This window comes from Argentina silus, assembly GCF_951799395.1.
Source record: "Argentina silus genome assembly, chromosome: 4".
NCBI lineage: Eukaryota > Metazoa > Chordata > Actinopteri > Argentiniformes > Argentinidae > Argentina > Argentina silus.
In genome coordinates this window covers 13,263,218-13,284,591 of record NC_139658.1, presented here as the reverse complement: position 1 = coordinate 13,284,591, position 21,374 = coordinate 13,263,218, and the positions used below count along the sequence as shown (strand labels likewise).

At 41.5% G+C, this 21,374-nt stretch overlaps 1 protein-coding gene across 1 annotated transcript; it reads right to left on the bottom strand.

Moving 5' to 3' along the window:
* Positions 1 to 11,806: 11,806 nt before the first annotated feature.
* On the bottom strand, positions 11,807 to 17,439 carry psmf1 (proteasome inhibitor subunit 1). The gene is made up of 7 exons (XM_083668318.1): positions 17,216 to 17,439; positions 16,584 to 16,736; positions 16,392 to 16,474; positions 15,968 to 16,165; positions 13,369 to 13,422; positions 12,344 to 12,502; positions 11,807 to 12,089 (listed from the first exon to the last, which is right to left on the bottom strand). The coding sequence occupies exons 1-7, from the start codon at positions 17,342 to 17,344 to the stop codon at positions 12,038 to 12,040; spliced, it is 828 nt and encodes a 275-aa protein (XP_083524444.1). The 5' UTR covers positions 17,345 to 17,439; the 3' UTR covers positions 11,807 to 12,037.
* Between the last annotated feature and the right edge of the window lie 3,935 nt (positions 17,440 to 21,374).

Here is a 21,374-nt window from a genome sequence, read left to right as displayed (position 1 = left end):
CTGTTAAAGAGACAGAAACCCTGCAAGGCAGCTGGACCGGACGCTGTCTCCCCCTCCACACTGAAACACTGTGCAGACCAGCTGTCTCCAGTGTTCACAGACATCTTTAACACCTCACTGGTTGAATGCATGGTACCTGCCTGCTTCAAAACATCGAACATAACCATCATGCATGTTCCTAAAAAGCAGAGGATCACAAGCCTTAATGACTACAGACCAGTCGCCCTGACCTCTGTGGTAATGAAGACCTTTGAGCGCCTCGTGCTGACCCACCTTAAGGCCATCTCCAACCTCCTACTCGACCCACTGCAGTTTGCCTATAGTGCCAACAGGTCTGTAGACGACGCAGTCAACATGGGACTCCACTTCATCCTCCAGCACCTAGACTCCCCCGGCACCCTACGCCAGGATCCTTGTGGACTTCAGCTCTGCATTCAACACCATCGCCCCAGCTCTTCTCCCGGACAAGTATCCCAGCTGAGCGTGCCTGAACCCACCTGCAGGTGGATCACTGACTTCCTGATAGACAGGAAGCAGCATGTGTGGCTGGGCAAGCTTGTCTCGGAGCCCAGGACCATCAGCACTGGAGCCCCACAAGGCTGTGTGCTTTCTCCTCTACTCTTCTCCCTCTACACCAACAGCTGCACCTCTAGCCACCCTTCTGTTAAACACCAACCTTACCAAGTCAATTTCCTGTATGTGCAAATATACTTGGCCAAATAAATAATAAAAAATAATAATTCTGATTCTGATTGCAGTTGAATGGGTGTGTGAGATGAGTTTTGATAGGTGGATGAGTTTTGAGTGTATGTGTTTATATTATAGCTAGATTGGGGTTTAGGATGGATGTGTGGAGTGGTGGTGGACGGGTGGGATGCGTGAGGCAGGGTTTCCGTGTTGCGTATGTGTGAGGTGGGTGGGTGCGAGTTTGGTAACCAGAAGGACTGCAGCTTTACCTACAGAAACGAGAGCTGTGCATCCCAGGAAGAAAACTGTTCAGTGTCTTGCTCAAGAAGTGTATGAATGGGTTTCTTGGGCATTTGAACAAACAAAGAGGTTCTTAGGTTTCTATTCAACATGATCATAATTTTAAGTCCAAAATACTGTATAGCATATATTATATGTTTGAGTGCTATGCTATTTGGAATAATAGGTCATTGCTTTTGTTAAAGGGTAAAGCTTTGGATGATCTACTTGATTTATGTATTCCTAAACAACAATAAAAAAAAAAAAAGGGAATTACGCAAGTAAGTAAGTACTTTATGTAATGACGGGTGACATAGTATAAATCAATCTGTAACTAAACTAATTTGTTACACTCTGTATCTTCCATTTTCCCAATGGTAAAAAAAACAAAAACATAAAGAAAACAAATAAGTTGATATTCCCCAGGACCCATCATCTCAGTTCACAAAGTGATGGGACTGAATTCTTCTCCGGATATGAAAGTTACACTCTCTTCCTGCTTCCCTGAGCGGTAGTTCATCTCACTGATCATAAGCCTCTGCTCTCGCTCATTGAGTACTATGGAGTTCTCAGATCCTTCCAGAGAGCATTGGGACTCTGGGGAGGTTACACCACTCCTCAGGTTGACTCCCAGTATTGTTGCTAAGGCTGGAAGTATGATCTGAAGGGCTGTCTGGGTCACGACTTTGATAATCCTCAGGCATAGCATGGATAGCTGCTCGAACGTAAGCTGTATTGAAGACTGTACTATTTTGGTCAATAAATTCTAGGGGTCCTTTTCGAATTACAACCTATTCCTCATAAAGTCCATTACTTTGGACCAGTGACCTTTGTATACTCTATGATAACTATATGGTCACATCAAAGGCTCCACTTTTCCTATTTCTGTTGTCATGTTCTATTTAAACAAGAATCAAATATAATCGATAAAATGATGGCTAAAACACACTGAAAGATTCTTGATTCTTGATACTACTCTTAGAGTATTACTCAGTGAACATGGATGGAGAATTTTACATTATTCTTACCTCCCTGTTGTATCACCCTCCACTGGCTAAAAAAAGAAATAGAAGGTGAGAAAAACCTCTTTAAGTTGCTCACTCATTGGTGTGAATTCACAGTTAAAACATGATAGTACTTGACCTGAAATTGAAGCAAGGGAGGCTGGTGGAGGCAGAAATCAGAGGACGGGCTCATTGTAATGCATGTAATGGAATAAGGAATGGTATTACATGTTTGATACCATTCCTCATTCCATTCCATGCATTACAATGAGCCTGTCCTCAGATTTCTGCCTCCACCATTCTCCCCTGAATTGAAGATAACGTTCTTGTTCCTCTCTAACCTGTAGGCTGGCCCTGCCACGTAGCTGGGTGTGTAATGTGAATACAAGGTTACTGAAAGACATGGGACATACTCATTGGTCATACTCTTCAGGAAGCTGATGAGCACTGGAGCAGAACCTATTGCCTCCACATGTGAGGTAATCAGATTCTTCTGGACTTCCTTCTCCAGCCGCTCAATCATTGATCTGCTGCTCAGAAAATCAGACCTGTTTCCTGTGGAGGAAGCTGTGCCATCACAACAAGTTCAACATTTAGTTTTACCACTTTTGTTATGGTGTAAGGTGTAGAAAAGCTCCCCAAAAATAAAATGTACAGTCAGTCAGATTACAGATCGCAGCACATTTAAATACAATAAAGTTACATGAATAGCTAATCCTAGATCTGCCTTCTTACGTTGCATGGCCCCTTCACCTCCTGAATCACTTTCTCCTTCCCCTTATTCTCTATCATTATTATCATTCTCTTCCAAGCTCTGATGGGTATAAGGACATATTCAATGTTATTCATGACTTATCAAACTATTTCTTAATAGGCCTCTGTAAATATCTGGCAAGCACATAATAGACAATACATTTAGGCCCATCAAGAGACAGCAACCTTGCAATCTAGGTTATATAGGCTACTGTATATCCTACCAATACAACTTTAAACCAATATCAACCTATACTAAAACCAGTGAGACTGATTAATAGATCTAAATCATATTGAATAGTCAATGTTATCAATCGCTTCTACTCAGAACTCAAAACGACCACTACTTTACTGTCGTCTGACATTTCTTGTTATAATAGACAAGTAATTAAATGCCCGTTGATTGTGTTAATGGCTCATTAGGAAAGACGGTTGCAACCGAAGACTCTACGCTACTGATCATAATGGAAAACCGTGAATTAAGTGTTTTACACATGACGTCACAAACGATGGCTACACGCATTGTCTGCGTCATAGCAGGTAATCTCAGCTGTTGCTTTTTGCTTTTTAAATTCTGATCCCCTAAGGCACAGGTATCAAACTCATTCCATGGAGGGCCGAGTGTCAGCAGGTTTTTGTTTTTTTCCTTTCAATTAAGACCTTGTCAACCACGTGAGGGGAGTTCCATACTAATTAGTGACCTTAATTCATCAATCAAGTAGATGGGAAGAGCAAAAACCTGTAGACACTCGGCCCTCCATGGAATGAGTTTGACACCTGTGCCCTAAGGTCTAAAAACTTCACGTTTCTTAATGCTCAGTCATTACTTTCTTGATATAACCTTTCTTAACTTGCTTGACCAACTCCTAACATAAAGAACAGGCTAATCACTTGTTATGCCATTTTTGTTTGATGTTCTTACACTTGGTTTACGATTAAGTCAAACTATTCCCAAAAAGGCCTCCGTAAATAATCTCTGCACATAGATTTATCAATATTAGGCCTATAACAACCCTATAACAAGCAAGCATAGCAATTTTTAAAGGTTCGTTTATAGCTTACCTATGAAACCTGAAACTAATATCTCAACCTGTATTTAAACCAGTCAGAATGATTAATAGGTCTAAATCATATCAACTAATCAAATAGGCTACTTAGGCCTACTGATCATTTCTACTCAAAACTTAAAATAATCACTAGGCCTACCTTACTGCCATCTGACATTTCTTGTTATTAAATACTCATTGATGGCCCGTTGATGGCTCTCTTGTAAACGCTTCCCCAGCAGTAGAAAAAGCGCTGCAGGCCACAATGATCCTTATCCCAAGCAACTGCTCACACTCCCCATGAATCGTATTCGAAGGTGAGTACCTGTCCATGGCACTGAAACCCCGTTGACCTCAGACGTCGATTGTCAGGGCGCACTGACAATCCAACAGTGGTCTATATAGGTCGACAATAAAAGTTGTATACCAGACCACAAAGCGGCTGTGGTCTGGAAAGAGACTAACCCACTTTTAAGCGACAGATACATCAGCCTTTTGGAAGGTCTTTATCCCCAAATGCTACATTTGAATTGCGCTACTTTACATAGGCTGTAACGTTAACTTTATTAAAAGAAGGTAGCCTAATTGATAAAAATGCATGCACTTCTCTATTCTATCCTCGGAATCAATAGGCCTATGCTTGTTATATCCCTTTATGTCATTGTTTCATGTCCATTATGCCTACTTTTGCGGGATCTGTTTGTTCTGTGCTTTAATTCCCTACACTTCTAAACCTTTTGCTTATTCTATTTCGTTTAATATTACGATCTGTGGCTGATGTTGAGTCACGTGACGTCCATATCAATATCAATAATACCTATGCATAACAAATTGGGATGCAACTGGAATCCGCTGTAGCCTAATTAATTGCCCATTATCAACCTTATCTATTGCGACGAGGCAATTGCGCAGAATTTTACACTCTTAAGAAAGTCTCTTGACCGAAACGTCAGTGATTATTAAACGCGCAAGCAAGTACAGGGAAACAAGTTTTCTACTGTGCATATGGTAATAAACACTTTGAATCTTGAATCTTGAAGCAGTATTGCATGGAGTGTTTCTTTAGCCTACAGTTTCATGTTTTCTCGACTCCGTTTCCACCTGCATTGAAAATGTAAGGTTTGGACATATTTATTCAGTTGTGTACTAAAACGTATTTTGTCAGATCCTCTGCCATGTGTTTGATTTGCACAAGTTGGGAGGACAACTAAACTCTTATAGAATCTCTTACCATATCATCTTCCATAGTCGACTTTATGCCAGTACAGGTAATTCGTTTAGATCAGGCTCCCACTATGAACAATAACTCGCTATTGTATCGGAGGCAGAGTGTTACCAATGGATGACGGCATAACACTTTTTGGTGGAGGTGGTGGGGGTGCGTCATTATCGTGGGTTAAACAAGTTAAATGATGAACTACAGTCTGGAACTAATGTAGATTTGAGAGATGAAACTGGCAGTGCCCCAATCTCACAAGAGATTATTTGCCTTCTGCATCTGCAATCATAATAGAATTAATCATGTGCTATGGCAACTGTGCAAGGTACATTTAGCTGATGAATAAGCTGTTGGCAAAGACTGTCCAGCTACAGTAACAAGCAGCATAGACACATCTTGAGGCTGTGGGAATAGTAATGAATAGCTCCCTGGTGGTTATGATATCAGTCATTGCAGCTTCGTCCCAAGGTCTAATTTCTAGGTCTAATCCATCTCTTCTCCCCAAGACTATAATCTCAGTCATTCATCCTCTAGTTGGGTCCAGCCTAGACTATTCATATCTGCTGTTCACAGACTGTGACAATTAAATAATGGATGTATCTACCAACAGCAAGCTCAGTGTACTTGGCACAAAGAATGATACAAAGTTGTCTTATTTTCAGGCATGACCACAGCATGTCCATAGGTATATGGAAAGCAGCCAGCAGCTACACAAGGGAGAGGTGCCTTCCTTTTCTCCAGATGAAATGGGATGGCCATACAGAAAGGTTGGGGGTGGTCATTCTGGGAAAAGCACAATGAAAAGAGAGGAGTCTTGGTTTGGGAGAGAACCCTAGACATGAGGCAAAGCGTCTAATAGAGTAAACTACCTCTCCAGAGAGCAGGACAGGTGATTTATGACCTGCAAGGGTGGTGTTATTGCTGTGAAATCACGTTGAGGGACCAGGGAAGTGTGTGTGTGTGTGTGTGTGTGTGTGTGTGTGTGTGTGTGTGTGTGTGTGTGTGTGTGTGTGTGTGTGTCTGTGTTTGTGTCTGTGTGTGTGTGTGTGTGTGTGTGTGGCCAGGATATCCAGTGCCCTGCGTAAGTAATGGAACAGTGAAGCATTTTCTTTTTCCAAAAGTTTTGATTTTAAATCAAACAATTACTATGCGGTTAAAGTAGATATCTCTCAGCTTTTATTTAATGGTATTTGTGTACATATTGATTTCACCATTTAGAAATTACACCACTTTTTATGCATAGTCCCCCTATTTCAAGCTACCTGAAAGTAATGGGACAGATTTATCAAATGTCCAAAATAAATACTCATGTTTAGTATTTGGTCAACAATCCTTTGCATGCAATAACTGCGACCCATTGACCCCACCAAATGCTGGGTATCTTCTCTGGTGAGGCTCTGTCAGGTCTGTACTGCAGCCATCTTCAGTTGTTGTTTGTTTTCAGGTATTTTTGCCTAAAATCATCAGGAAATAAAATGCATGTTCAATTGGATTTAAATCGGAAGATTGACTTCGGTACTTTTTGGAAAAACTCCTGAGTTGCTATGGAAGTATGTTTTGGGTCATTGTCTTACTGTATGATGAATCACCATCCAATGAATTTGGAGGCATTTGCTTGCACTCAAGCAGACAAGATGTTTCTGTACACTTCAGAATACATTCTGCTGCTGCCGTCAATTAAGACAAGTTAGTAAATTCTAGTGGCAGCTATACATGCCCAAACCTAACACCCCCTGCACCATGTTTCACAGATGAGGTGGTATACTGTAACTCTTATTATATATATATATAAAGATAATTTTTTCTCCAAACTTTCCTCTTGCAATCACTCTATATTCATCTTATCTGTCCACAATGCCTTTTTTTCTTAATTATGGTGAGCATTCTTCGGTCATCCACTTGTGATTGCTGAGCTCACCAGTGCTTTTGTTTCTTTTTAATAATGTTCCAAACTGTTTTGGCTATGTTTCTGATAGTTTATTTCAATATGTTCAGCCTTTTAATGGCTTCCTTGACTTTCAATGACACCTCTTTGGTCCTCATGTTGACAAAGACCAATAGCAAACTCCAAAGGCGAATGCAAAGCCTATAATCAATACATAAATTGACAGCTCTCTTTTGCTTGCACAAATGATGTGACAGAACACACCTGACTTGCCAGAAACACTTGTCAAACAAACTGTCCCATTACTTTTGGGTACCCTAAAATAGGGGGACTATGCATAAAAAGTGTTATAATTTCTGAATGGTGAAACCAATATGTACACAAATACCATCAATTACTAGACTATGTCTAGTAATTGTTTGATTTACAATCCAAACTTCTGGAGTGTAGAGCCAAAGGAAGAAAACATGCTTCACTGTCCCATTACTTACGCAGGGCACTGTATTTGCCAAGATATATTTGCCATATAAATCTTTAGTGGCCCACCACAAAAGGTATAGGTTTTTGGTAAGTTGAGAGATGGAGAAATAGGTAAGACAGTTGTACTACTAATATTAAGCATTCATTAGTCATATTATTCAAGAATCAGTGAGTATACAGCATGAAATGACAACAGATGCACAAATCCCAGACTGTGTGTAGTAGTAGTCAATGGTACACATCGCTCAGCCATAGCTCTGAGTGTGCCTGGGGTACACTGTACACAAATGTGAATGTAACAGACGTGAAGGAATGTTTTCACACGGAAATCTCTGTCTGAGATGGCTTTCCACATCCTGTGGCAAGAGTGCTCGCAGAGGGCTTCCCCAGCACAATCCCCCTCTTTCTGTCTTTGTCAGGCTCTGTAGATAAAGTATCCCTCTCTCTCTCTCCTTCCCTCCCATTCCCACTCTATGTATCTCCTGGCTGTAGAATGTTTTAATAAGTGCCATGGCCCTGGTGTTGTTTAAGTCCACAGGATGAATTGCTATTCCTAGAGCAGAACACATACCGCAGGCAATCTGAGCTCCCTCCTCCTCCTCCTCCTCCTCCTCCTCTCTCTCTCTCTCTCTCTTTCAGCCAGTCTGTAACCTAGGGAGCCATCTAAACCGCAGAGGACACATCGAGTCGGCTGGGGTTTCACACTGCAAGAACAACAGGCCCTTATGAAACTACACTTCATCACCTGGCCCCACTCTATATAATATTACATTGTATTTCTATATAATGGAATGAGTGTGTGTGTGTGTGTGTGTGTGTGTGTGTGGTTGTTGTTGCTGTTGCTGTGAAGGAATGGAGAGTTTGGGGATTAGGACTCAGCCGTGCAATTCCTTTCATTGATTTCCAATACATCTGCTTCAGCCCACTCCATCATTAAAGGTGGAGAGCCCCTACAGTGAATCGACAATTTTAACTAAGCTACTGTTTCAGGAATTGATTATACTGTGTGTGTGTGTGTGTGTGTGTGTGTGTGTGTGTGTTGGGAAGACTACATAACTGTAGTCTGCAACCAGACTGTATTTTCTTCGTTTTTACGTCCTTGAATATCAGTCTGGACCCGCTCTTTCAGAGAGAAACTATGGGCAGGACTTGCACTGGAGGTTATCCACTCGCTGACAGTTTAGTTTTGCATATAACATCCTTCATCAATGATGACACGGGCACAAATGGTTTCAACTAAAGCAGGTCCAGACTTCTTTTCAGAGAAGCGAAACTAAGCTTAATTCAGTCTGGTTCCAGGCTACAACAGTTCACCAGGTCGGTGGTCAGAGCTTTCTTCTGCGGCTGAGCCATACTCCAACTTGTGGTGAGTGATCAGAGAGGGAACATTCCTCAAAACCATGTTGCACACTCCACACCGTCACACAGACAGAGAGGTGGAGTGAGAAGAGAACAAAGATAGCGAATCGACAGAGGGGGAAACAGTGAGATGAAGGAAAAGAAGCATGCCACACACTCCCCTCCACGCAGTGCACGTGCTCAGAATAACAATGAGGGATAACTCCAGTACAAAGGAGTATAGCACTGTGTACAGACTATCACAGAAGACACAGAGAGCAATAGCTACAGAGCAGAGAGCAGAACACTAAACACTAAACCAACACACCCTTTTTAATAAGGTCTACATTTTCATTTAAAGCATTTATGATCATATGAATCATAATATATGATTATATATATACACACACACACACATATATATTCTGTTTTTAATACAAAATATATATTATGATTCATATGATAATATTTTGTATAATAAATGTTAAAAATATATAAGTATATATGTATCAGATACATTTCAAGGCAAGCTGAGGATGCTATATACATTGCCCTCTAATTATTGGAACAGTGAAGCATTTTTTCTTCTTTTGACTCTGTACTCCACAACAATTTGAACAATTACTATGTTAAAGTATATATTCTCAGCTTTTACTTGAGTATGGTATTTATGTACATAAATAAGTATTTATTGGTTATTCATTTGTTCTTCTGTCACATCATTTGTGCACTGTAAGAGAGCTGTCAATGTCTAGTCTTGATTCTAGACTGAAAAAATGTAAGTCTGGTATTGGTGTTTGTCAATGAAGACCAAAGCGGTGTCTGAAAGTCATTTGAAAGTTAAGGAAGCCATTATGAGGCTGAAAAATCAGAAAAAAAGCCAAACCCTTAGGCTTATCAAAATCAACGTTCGGAACATCATTAAAAATATATAAGACACTGGTGAGCTCAGCAAATGCAAACAGCCTGGTTTGCCAAGGAAGACCTTTACAGTGGATTACCAAAAAATGATAACCACAATAAAAAAAAAATCCCCAAACAACTGTCCGACAAATCAGGAACACTCCAGGAGGTAGGCGTGAATGTGTCTGAGACCATCCGCAGAAGAGCTGAACTACAGAGGCAACACTGCAAGGTGCAAACCACTAGAAAGTACCTTATAAAGGCTACTGCAATGCACTGCCATTTCATTCTGCAAACCACCTCTGGTGAGATGTCTCCCTCAGAGAAGAGAAGTTCTCTTTCAGTCGACTTGGTTCAACATCTCACTATGAGACATTTGTACAATGCCCCTGTTTGGATAGTACCCTACCCCGTACGAGGTTGGCGAACACACAAACAGTAGACCACACCCCCTGAACACCTCAGATCTGTCCTTGCAAATGCATAGTGTGCGCACCAACCAGAGAGTGTTTGGACACCTATCCTCCGGAGAAGAAGCATCGGGAAGTGGAAGGAAAACAGCATGACTACTGTATGTCATAGAAATGACTTTTGGAATGAACACGGCGTTAGGACGTATCGTCACCAGGGGCAAACTGAGTGCATGAAGGATGAACCGAAAGCGCACGGAGGTCACGACCGCTCTTGACCGTGGTCAAGGCCAGCAACAAATCTGTCTCATAAGACAATGTCTCAAAGTCACCAAAGGCTCGATCAAGCGTTTGTAAACGCATAAAAAAACAGGGACAAGTTCCAAATGGGACAGGTGGCCTGGAGACCGGATGAATGCGGCGCACTCCCTTCAGAAAACAACAGACCAGGGGGTGAGCCCCTATAGTCGTTTGACCAGGACCAACATGACATGCCGGATGGTGGCCATGTAGCCTTTAATGGCAGGTCCTGTAAGAAGGAGAGGGCTGTGGGAGTGGAGCACTGAAAAGGCACCACACCACGTCTCTCAAGCCAACCCTCAAACGCCCTCCACTTGAGGTCATGTAGACTTGCTGTGGAGGGGGCTCAAGCACTCATGCTGAAATGTGTTCAGGGTCAAGCCCTCCTAGTGTAAATTGGACCTCTCACAGGCTAACCCATAAAAGCATCACCCTGGGGTGCGGGTGGAATATTTAGCCCTGCAATTGGGATAGCAAGTCCCTGCACAATGTGAGGCACCAATGTCACGAGTAAAGAAGCTGTGCTATCTCCACCCGCTGAGGTCTCCCTGGTCAATGCGGGGCAATCAGGAGAAAAGATAGACCACGGAACCTCAGATTTTTGACAAAAATACATCAAAACAAACAATAACTGAAAATGACTGCAGTGCAGGCCTGGGAGAGCATCACCAGAGAAGATACCCAGCATCTGGTGGGTCAATGGCTCGCAGACTTCAGGCAGTTAGTGCATGCAAAGGATTGCCGACCAAATACTAAACATGAGTGCTTAATTTGGACATTTGATACATCTGTCCCATTACTTTTGGGTACCCTGAAATATGGGGATTATGCATATATTTTTTTAAAACCAATATGTACACAAATACCATAAAAAAAGATGATAATCTCTACTTTAACCTCATAGTACTTGTTTGAAACTTTTGGAGTGTAAAAATAATATAATTTTTACGATAATAGCTCAAGATCATGACATGATTTCATGCAGTCATACATGCTTATAACAAGTCTTATAATGTGCTATGAATACATAATTGTATATCTCTAAGTGTTACCTTTTGCTTTCAGAGACCTAAAATAAGCAGGTAATTTCTGGAAATACTGGTGTGTATCATGCGATCAATTGTCCTTTATGTATTCCTTTATACTAGGATAATCTCTCTTTTTCTATCCCCTCAGATTACACAGTATTAAAAGCTCCAGGAAAAAGACAGGGGGAATATGACCCTTTGGCATCTCATTTCACTGTGGGGGAGTACAAAAAAAGCGATTTTACATTACAGCACCGACGTTCGTTTGGTTCTCCTGTGAAGGTCAGTATTTAATAGATGGAGAAGAGAATTTGATATACTGTGACCCAAAATAAATTAACAGGATTTCCTGGGCACCGTTGTAGGCTGTTTTTTAAATAAAGGATATATGAGCACAGAATTGTGCTCACTTTGTGTTGTACAGTCTGTTCTGCCTTCCAACCCATTTTCTATGGAATCATACTTAACAAAAGCTGGAATGTCATAGATATTTTATTAGAGCATTTTGCATTGAGTGTTATTGACCAGCCAAGACTGAAAACACAAATCTAAAAACAGAAAAAGCGTCAAAATATGTAAGTGCATTGTATTCCTCACACTACACACACAGGTTTCTGTCAGTAATTTTAAGTTCAAACTCCTCTTGCAGTGGGGAGACAGGAAGTGGTCCAGTGTGTGAGGAGGAAGCAGGAAGTGACTTCTCTTCTACATGAACATGTCATCATAACCTGGTGGTGGCATGTGGTCTGGGTCTGGCCTGGAAAGCAAAGAGCACATATATGAACATCATCGCTACACCACTACCACTACCACTACCACTACCACTACTACTACCACTACTACCACTACTACCACCACTACTACTACAACTATTGTGTAGTACAATGAAATGTCTAGCTTCAGTATTCAAAGCTTCCATTCATTTACGTCCTATCCCACCTATTTGGAACATGTCTGGCAATTTGTTTTGCTCAAGCAAAATGGGGCCTCAGTGTGGAATGTAAGTCTTACCCAGGTCTGTGTCTCCCGACGGGGCCAAATGGGTCGAAACGGGCCCCAGGTGGCACAGCGCCTGGCGGCAGAATGCCTGGTAACCCACCAGAGGGGTCAAACCCTGAACGAGGATAACCAGCTCGCAGGGGGTCCACAATCATCCCCCCAGCACGACCCCTAGGAAGCAAACACAGACAATGAACAGCCATTATTCTATTGTGCCTCTATTGTTACCAAAATTACTAAATTAGTTTGTTCCCTACCTTGAGTAGTGAGCAGTAGTCTATGGGCCAGGAGAGACTGTAATCAACTGTTCAGACCTGTTTGAATAGCCACTAATGGCTTACCTTAGCCACCGCTAACCAAAAAACAATGAGAGGTAATGGAGAAAGTAGACTACTATAAGTTCCAAATGTGTGGCCAAATCACCTCTATGTAACTTCAAACCAAGTCATAGGGTTAATTTGAATTGATTTCACCATGCAATCTGGAACTTTTTCCAATTCCCCCATTAATTTAGTTAACAGTGGCTAAAGTGATTTTAAGTTAACAGTGGCTAACTAAACAAATCCAAACCGTGGAATACAGTCTTTCCTGGCCCGTAGACTAATCTAACTAAATTTGTAATTTGGGTGAGCTATCCCTTTAATTTCTATTTTTGTGTCTTCTGGGATAATAATCCTTCCGTAATATTTGTGCACTATATCCATTATTCATCATCTAAGTCCCTTAATCCTCGATAAGTACAACAACATTGAAGCGGTCTACAATGAATTGTGAATAATTCTTTGCCCACACGGCCTTGGTGGCTGAGTAGTTGTTTTAAATTCAAAACAATAAAACATGATTTGCACTCAAGGAGAACTTCTTACTGAATTTGTCAATTGCTTTTACTTTGCATCTACAGTAGCAGGGGAAGTGTGCACACGTTTCTATATAAAAGCCCTTGTCAGTGAGGAGACATTATGAAGGATGTTGAATGGTCCAAGGTCTTTGCCGTTGTCGGCTGTTCTGCCCTTGCTGAGTGAAAGAGAGGAACTCACCCAAACGGATCCAGGTCTGCTCCTCCTGCAGCAAATGGAGCCATAGGGTCTGGCCTGAAAAACACACGCACACGCGCGCACGCACGCACACATACACACGATCATCCTCGGACAAATGAAACACTACTACTTCAGCAATATGTATGCTAAGACAAACATTCAGTGTTTGTTCAACCTCTTCAATTCAATCGAAGACAATTTGAATATACCGTTCTCTATTCTAATGTTCTGATATAGCAAGTGCCCCACCCAACACGTGCACACACACACACACACACACACACACACACACACACACACACACACACACACACACACACACAAGCTGTGTCTCTCAGCAGGTTATCCCAGTGCAGTTTGTGATTAATGAGGCCCCTTTTCTTTCTTTTTCTCTCTCTCCTTCTCATTCTCTTTCTCTCACTCTCCCCCCCTCTCTCCATCTTTCTCCCCCCCCCTTCCCCCTCCCCCTCCTCCCCTCCCGCCGGGAAAGGCCACGACAGCACCAAGGTCGATAAATCGCTGACATCACCGGACCAATCTGATAGGGTCATCAGGATCAAAAAAGGGAGGGGGGGGAGAGAGAGAGAGAGAGAGGAGGGAAGAAGACGGAAGCCAAGTGACAGGATCCATCTTTGGACCTGTGCCATTTCCTAAGGACAGCACTCTTCTCTCCTGCACCGCACCCCCCACCCCCCTGCCTCATGTCTGCAGAGTGAGACCGACACTACTGAACTTTTTAAAAATAGCCTCTCCGTGCTCTCTCATGTTTTGTCTACCCCCCTCTCTCTTCCTCTCACCCTCCAGCTCCCTCTCTCTACTCCCCTCACTCTTTCTCTCTCCTTCTCAGTAGACGCACAGACCCCTTGCTGTAAATATTGAATAAGATGGAGGACATGCGCTGGGATGACACCCAGTAGTCGCCAGTTGCAGCAACTCATACTAGCGTCCACATACCCTCAAATCCACATCCACAGCCAAGACTATACTAAACTGTTTATGGTTCATTTCTCATTAATCCCAGGGCAAATAACCATGGGGAGTTGGATAGTAGTGTGGCAGGCACATCTCAATAGTATCAAGTTGCTTCCTCTCCTTGACTCTCCTTCCCTCTATCTGCAGGGACCCGGACGGGTAAAAGTGAATACCCAATAATAGCCATCGCCCATGTTGCCTTCACCTCTCCTGTGTCCTTAGATCAGTGCAGATGAAGGAGTGTTGGAGAGTACTGAGACACAGCCTGTGTCTGTCTGAATGGTAAGCTGGGAGCTCATTGTGTGACTTACAGTGTCTAGACAGCGCTCCAAGCCAACCTCAACATCAAAAGGAAAGGAGGGCATGAGTGTGCCACCAGGGAGAGAGCGTTTGTGTGTGTGTGTGTGTGTGTGTCTATGTGTGTGTGTATAAAGAGGGGGGGGGGGCACACTCTGTAGTTAATGTTCGCTTTTAGTTTCCACTTTGTCAATTATTTCTTACTTTTACAGAGTACCTCTTGTCATATTGTCTCATTTCATTATCCACCTCAACTGTTCTTTTAGAGCAAACGTATGACTAATTTAGACACAAGGAACATTATGCAGTCAATCAAACGTATTTAAAGGCTACAACTTTATGGCCCAAGATTTCTAACAGTCTGCGTTTGGGTGTGCACAATAATATTCCTCTCATCTTCAAATGTTGCTGGGAAAATTGCTCCTCACGAGTTATTCCAGAGTCACAATATATGGGCTAATAGATAACACTATATCTTTATGAATTTTCATAGAGGCTTTACATTTCAACTAGCCTACACCATTATCAAAATAACTACTATTTTCATCCTTGTTTTTTTCACAACCTACTGTACCCCACAGCCCATACCATACTGGGGAAAACAGACATAGACAGCCCACAGTTCGACCCTGGGACTGTGACAGAGCAGTGACATGTCATGCTCTACGCTCCTCAGTGTAAGAAGGTTGTTCATCAAAAGCTGTGGCGTTTTACCCAGTGGGGACCCAGTGGGCCGCATTCAGCTGGTCACAATGTGGTGCAACGTTTAATGGAATGAAAACAGGGGTGTTGTGAATGACTAGCAACAGTGGGTGCTGACTGAGAGTTTGCTGCACCAGCTTGTTACGCATCCACCAAGCGGGAGCCAACAGCCTCAGAGAAAGTTAAAGATCGCTGTGCACCGTTCAAACAGAACATGTTGTTTAATGAATGATTCCATTGCAAAACGTAACACAACGTTAAGCCCCACTGAACGTGCCCCTACTGATGTTTTATCTACCATGTAGGCCTACTAATGAAGCAAAACCGATTTGTTATTTCTTGAACATAGCACATGCATTAGTTCTAACGTCCTCTGTGAGGTCAGCCTACCGTACTTTGAATAGTTCATGGGCCAAAGGGCCAATTTGTACATATCAGTGCAATTTAGGGCAAAGTATCTGGTATGAGTGAGAGTTAATAGATGCTCAGTGCCACAGACTGATAAAGTACTGTACTATCACTACTACTACTACTACTACTGCTACTACTGCTACTACTGCTACTACTGCTGCTGCTGCTACTACTACTACTACTACTGTACTACTACTACTACTACTACACCACTCACCAGTTAGGCTGCCTCCCAGTGTGTGGTTGTCTTGTAGGAATGCGGAGAGGGTCACTGTCCGGCTGGTTGTCATCTGACGTGTCTCTCTTACTCTTCTTCTCCTTCTTCTTTTTACTCCCCTCTGCTTTCGGTGTGGGCACTACGGGAAGGAGTCGTGTCTTGACCTTTGACGCCAAATCCTCTGTGTTCTTGAATACACTGACAAGAGAGGGCGATCAAATGTCATATATATATATTGATATAACATTTCATACACAGATGCAACACAATGTGCTTTACAGGAAGAAAAGAGAAAATAAAATCTCTATAAAAAAATAAATAAAACAGATGTCAACAAATAACACAGATGGAACATCTGTGATTATTGGCAAAATATAATTTGTTATAATGTCAAGTAGATTAGTGTTGCAACATGTGAACCAACCTTTCAAATGTTTGCAAATGATCTGCATCCACATATTCACCGACATTCACCGTCAGGTCTGAAACTTGCTCAGTGGCTGAATCCTGGCGAGAAACAGGAGAGAATAACATCTAGATCAAGCCTGCAGACGTTTCTAAGACATAAGTTATTGCTAAATGAGTTGAAGACTACAGTATTTGGTTTGTAGGTTACCATTAGGTTGAAGATCAAGGTGGAGTCCACAGTGATGGCTTTGACCAGGACATGTGACTTGTCATCATTAGACTGGTATCTCAGGGTGAACAGCTCCTTGCTGCTGTTCCAACCAGAGGGAAGACACTCCGACTTTTTGTCACCACTCCCAGGCTGATCATTACAACAGAGTGAAAGACACATCAGTGACTGACAGATAACACAGCTATCCCTATGTTAGACCCATAACACAGATAGCCCAATGTGAATGCAAGGTCTGGATAACCTACTTGCACCTGCTAGGTTATGGCAGCTTGAATCTCTGAATGTTTCTTCAGATAAATATAACATCACATTCCCATAATCGCTTATCAAACTCCTCAGCCATACGATTAATATAGCAAGCTAGACAGTGACCAACCGATCATTGTGCTGATCATTTCGAGAAGGTCGGGAAAAGAGTACAACATCACTATAGCAACTTGAGCCATCCTGCCTCTTGCCACGGGCCGTAAACGAGCTGACTGACAGTCAGGGCACCATGGCATAATTTCAGTGTAATCCTAGTTTAACAGCTAAACTGCTTGACACCAAGTGATAACGTTGAATTTCTAACTAGCTATCGAGCAGTGGCAAGCAAGCAGACCACTCACCTCATCGCCAGACCCAAGACATTTGTATCCGCTCTTTATAATTTCCCAGTGAACGAAACACACAACAACGTCCTGTGGACAGCTAATGCTACCTGCAACGCCGTTGTACAACACCTCCAACCCCGCCATCTTTCAGAAAGTTAAGAGCTGACGATTTTGGAGAAGAAAAGAAAACGAAAGAGATGACTATTACGTATGGTGTTGTTGGTCATGATGTTTTGGTCCGTCACATGCCGTCCCCGGAAAAAACGTACTCATTATTTCAGTTCCGGTTGCGTATTCCACTTGACTTCACACCTGTGGTATTGCCCATATTTGAAGGGCAAAGCTGTGTCTTTGCAATAGACTTCAAATACATATTAGACAATATATACGACATAGTAAAGAGAAATGTCTTACAATATTTCTAAAGTCAACAGCAATACATATTCGTAGTAGTGGTGTGGACGTACTGTGACTTTCCATATCAATGGTAACTTTACTGTCATTGGTTGTAACGCATGAGATAGCCTGCAGGTGGCCCTGTGAGCCATACAATTATTAGGCATTTAAACCGGTGGCAGTATGTGTTCCCTTGTCAGATGGGTTTCCCCCTCTATTAATTGTGGTTTTAAGAGGGATCTGAGGCTAAACCTAATTGATGATGGCTTACTTAGATGTCACCATTGCATTCACGTGTTTTCATACATTTTAAATTTAATTCAGAACATGGATGTAATCGCAATTTGTCAATTTAACACCAAAATGAATCAACATTTTTGACTTGAATGATATAAAGTTACAGATGCAATCATTAATATGTGATCTGCAAACATCAGCAACGTCTTACAAATTAATAAATTAAAAAGATACATATTTGTAATACATAATTAGATTAATATAGATGATCTAAAGTGCATTGGAATATCAAAATCAAATCAAATCAAATCAAATCAGACTTTACTTATATAGTGCTTTTCGTGCCAAATTGCAATACAAGGTGCTTAACAATACAATGAAAATACAACAATACAGTGAAAATAAACGTGAATATAAGGAAATACAACAATACAGTGAAAATAAACAGTAATATAAGGAAATGATAGTATAGGAAATACGAGACATGGTAGAACAGAGAGACCAGTGCAGCACAGTAGAAGAGGGTAGATTAAGATAAAATGGATTAAAAGAATGCTAAACTAAAAAGGTATGTTTTAAGATTTATTTTAAAGGTGTTTACAGTTTGTGATGCCCTCAGCTCCTCTGGCAGGTTTTAGTGAGATTACTGATGTGAGATTCAAAATTCAAATCAAGGTCTAGAAGCACGCCAAGATTTTTTGCTATCACTGTTCTAATATTTACACAAATGTGATAAACAAGGGTATGCAATTGACAATCATTACTGAAGTAGTAATTAATCATAATTGCAAAAGTTGAGTAATATATCAGTATTCATGGTATCATCAATAACTGTAATTAGTCACGAAACTGCTTTGGAGGACCAAGCATCATAAGTGTAAGCAACTATTACTGTTATTTTACAATAATTGTCATCATAATAATTACTATAAACACACTTTCTGTCAGATCGGGAATACTACAGTATCTGACACAATACCGGCATGTTGCTTTCTAGTGCTGTTTTGAGGGCGGTTTCATTTATCATAAGTAAAATAAGATAGGGTCAAACTAATCCCAAATTGACAATTGTCAGAGCGATTAAAACTATACACGTATTTCTACATAAAGTTATGACTCCTAGAAGAGCAATTGGCTCATAATACATTTTACACCTACTGTCCAAAATGAAAATCACATAAGACCTCTGAATATTCAGGTGTTGAGGCCGGGCACAGCAAAAACTCTCAGATTGCTTTAATAATCCATGTGAAATGCTTGCTTGCATTATTATAATAATTATTAATGGTTGACCCATAGAGAACCTGGTAGAACGAACAGGTAAAGTAGGCTGCAGTATACACCAGACCTGAAACTGGGTTTTACTGGGAAAAGAAAGCCTCATCCTATATTTATCCTAATATCCAACACCAACATTCATAGACTGAGGGTTGACTGTCCTGTTTGTGACATAAACAGCTTCTGATAACCAAAGAGCACTAATTTGCTGTGATGCTTATTTACAGATAGCCACAAATGAGCGTTTCTGATGGGATTTGCCATGCTGAAATAAATCATTACAGATGAGATGAGATCACATAGAGATGCGATCTCACACTTTCATCGAGTTCCTTAAAACCTCAAGGAATGATAACACTGCCATCTGGTTCCCCTTTACACATATCTAAAACACATTGTTGCACAGAAGTTAATTTATTAAATAAAGCCTACTCTGCCATCTACTGTATAGTTCGTGCCCCTCTGTTTGCACTATTTATAATGATCGCTTTTACAACAGCCTTTAACCTCTGCCAGTCTCTCTGTGGGATATGGAGGCTGTGGCACAGCATCTTTCTCTTCTGTGGTATACATGTGACAGGTGGGGTTCAAACCTGGGTCCCCAAAGTGTAAGACCCCAGCGTCTACCATTAGGCCAAGAGTCATCCTTAAGGTCTGAGGGCGACACTTGAGTTTATATATCTCAGGCTGGACTACTTTATCACAAGAGCGTGATTCCAAATCACCTCAGTGGCAGTACATAAACAGAAAATAAGCATCATCAGTACGATATAGACAGAAAATAAATGGAATCGAAAATAAAATAATAGAATAGAATTATATAAAAGTGGTGTGATTCACTAAGGCATACCATATCACCACCTGTACTTGCCTCTTGAAGGCAAACTTTGCAAGGTTTTGTTCTCTTTTCTATAGCAGACTTTTAAACCTTGACCCCAGCTACATAATGTTCGAGACCTACAATATTTCCCATGGCAAATGAGCTGAAAGTATAATAAGTGGGGGTAAGGAATCACTGGGGAAATGCAATGTTGGTTATTAAAACAAAATGATCAATTGAACATGGATTGTGCAACAATTTTACGTGCCGATGTTTAAACTCAGCAAGGAACAGCATTTAGTTTTTGTTCCTGTGTCCCTGTTTTGTTCCTGTGTCAAATCACCTGCTGCTTTGTCATATGGTGAAATAATTTATGTTTTTTCCAACCATTTCCATCCATCATTTGTGTATGAATGTTTTTGTTCAATCCCAACACGAACACAACTTTTAAAAATATCATGAGGACTTGAGGACCATGATAGTTAATTACATAGACCAGGTGTGTTAGGGTGACAATTTCGAACCAGGGTCCACTCCAGGCCACAAGACTGAGTTAGACTGCTGAGCTTAAGGGGTAGGGACGTGCAACGTACAGTAAATCTTCAGGTCTCTGGCAAGTTGACTCGTCACGCTAGTGTGGTAAATTGATCCACCTCTCTTAAATTAGCGCTGTACTGGAACAAAAACATCCATACATGGGCTGGTTTAGATGTTGGCTCCACGGTGGAAGTACAACAGCGTCTCCCACCCTTCAACCCCCATTCTCTTGATATCTGATTGGTGCTACAACCTGTTAGTAACTTCATTTTGAACATCAACAGAATACCCACATTTTGACTCCTCTTTTTTACACACACTGACTTTGCCAGACTCACTGGTGGAGCAGAGCAGAGACCCATGAGTCTGAAATGAGGCTGTAGGTCTACCGGTGTATCACCCCCCTCACCCCTGCCCTGCCACCCTGCTTTCCCACAGCAGCAACATGTACCATGTTCTGTTGCCTAACATTGTTGCACATGTGGCAGTGTCTAGGTTGGTCTGTGTTTTTAATGTGAGAATCGGCAGGTAATTTTTAGCGATAATGATGAGCGAAGTCTGGCCTTCATTAGCCAACCCCACTGGAGTCTTCCGCACAAGCCAAGCTGTTCTGGTGGATTTTTCCACACAGTTATAAAACAAAAAGCCACAGTAGCCTCCTCTCCATTCCCAGTCATAAGATGAATAAATGATTGTCAATGTGAGGAATGTTTTCCTATCTGAAGGGGGCACAGGCGGTGCAATTGAAGCCGGCGAACATTAGTCACTTATAGTATCCATGATTCTGGCCACTACTTCAAATACAAATCAAATTTGATATTTGTGGGCAAAATAAAATGTGAAACATCCCAGCTCAGTCATTATATCGGCATGTTGCATATAAAGGTGAACAATGGCCAGCAGTGG

Excerpts from the sequence above, each read along its gene's own strand:
- psmf1 (XM_083668318.1), bottom strand. The coding sequence starts at position 17,344 with ATGGCGGGGTTGGAGGTGTTGTACAACGGCGTTGCAGGTAGCATTAGC. Across the intron at positions 13,423-15,967 it reads ACTGGGAGGCAGCCTAACTG|GCCAGACCCTATGGCTCCAT; the intron begins GTGAGTGGTGTA and ends TGTGTTTTTCAG. Across the intron at positions 12,503-13,368 it reads GCAGACCTGGATCCGTTTGG|GGGTCGTGCTGGGGGGATGA; the intron begins GTGAGTTCCTCT and ends TTTGCTTCCTAG.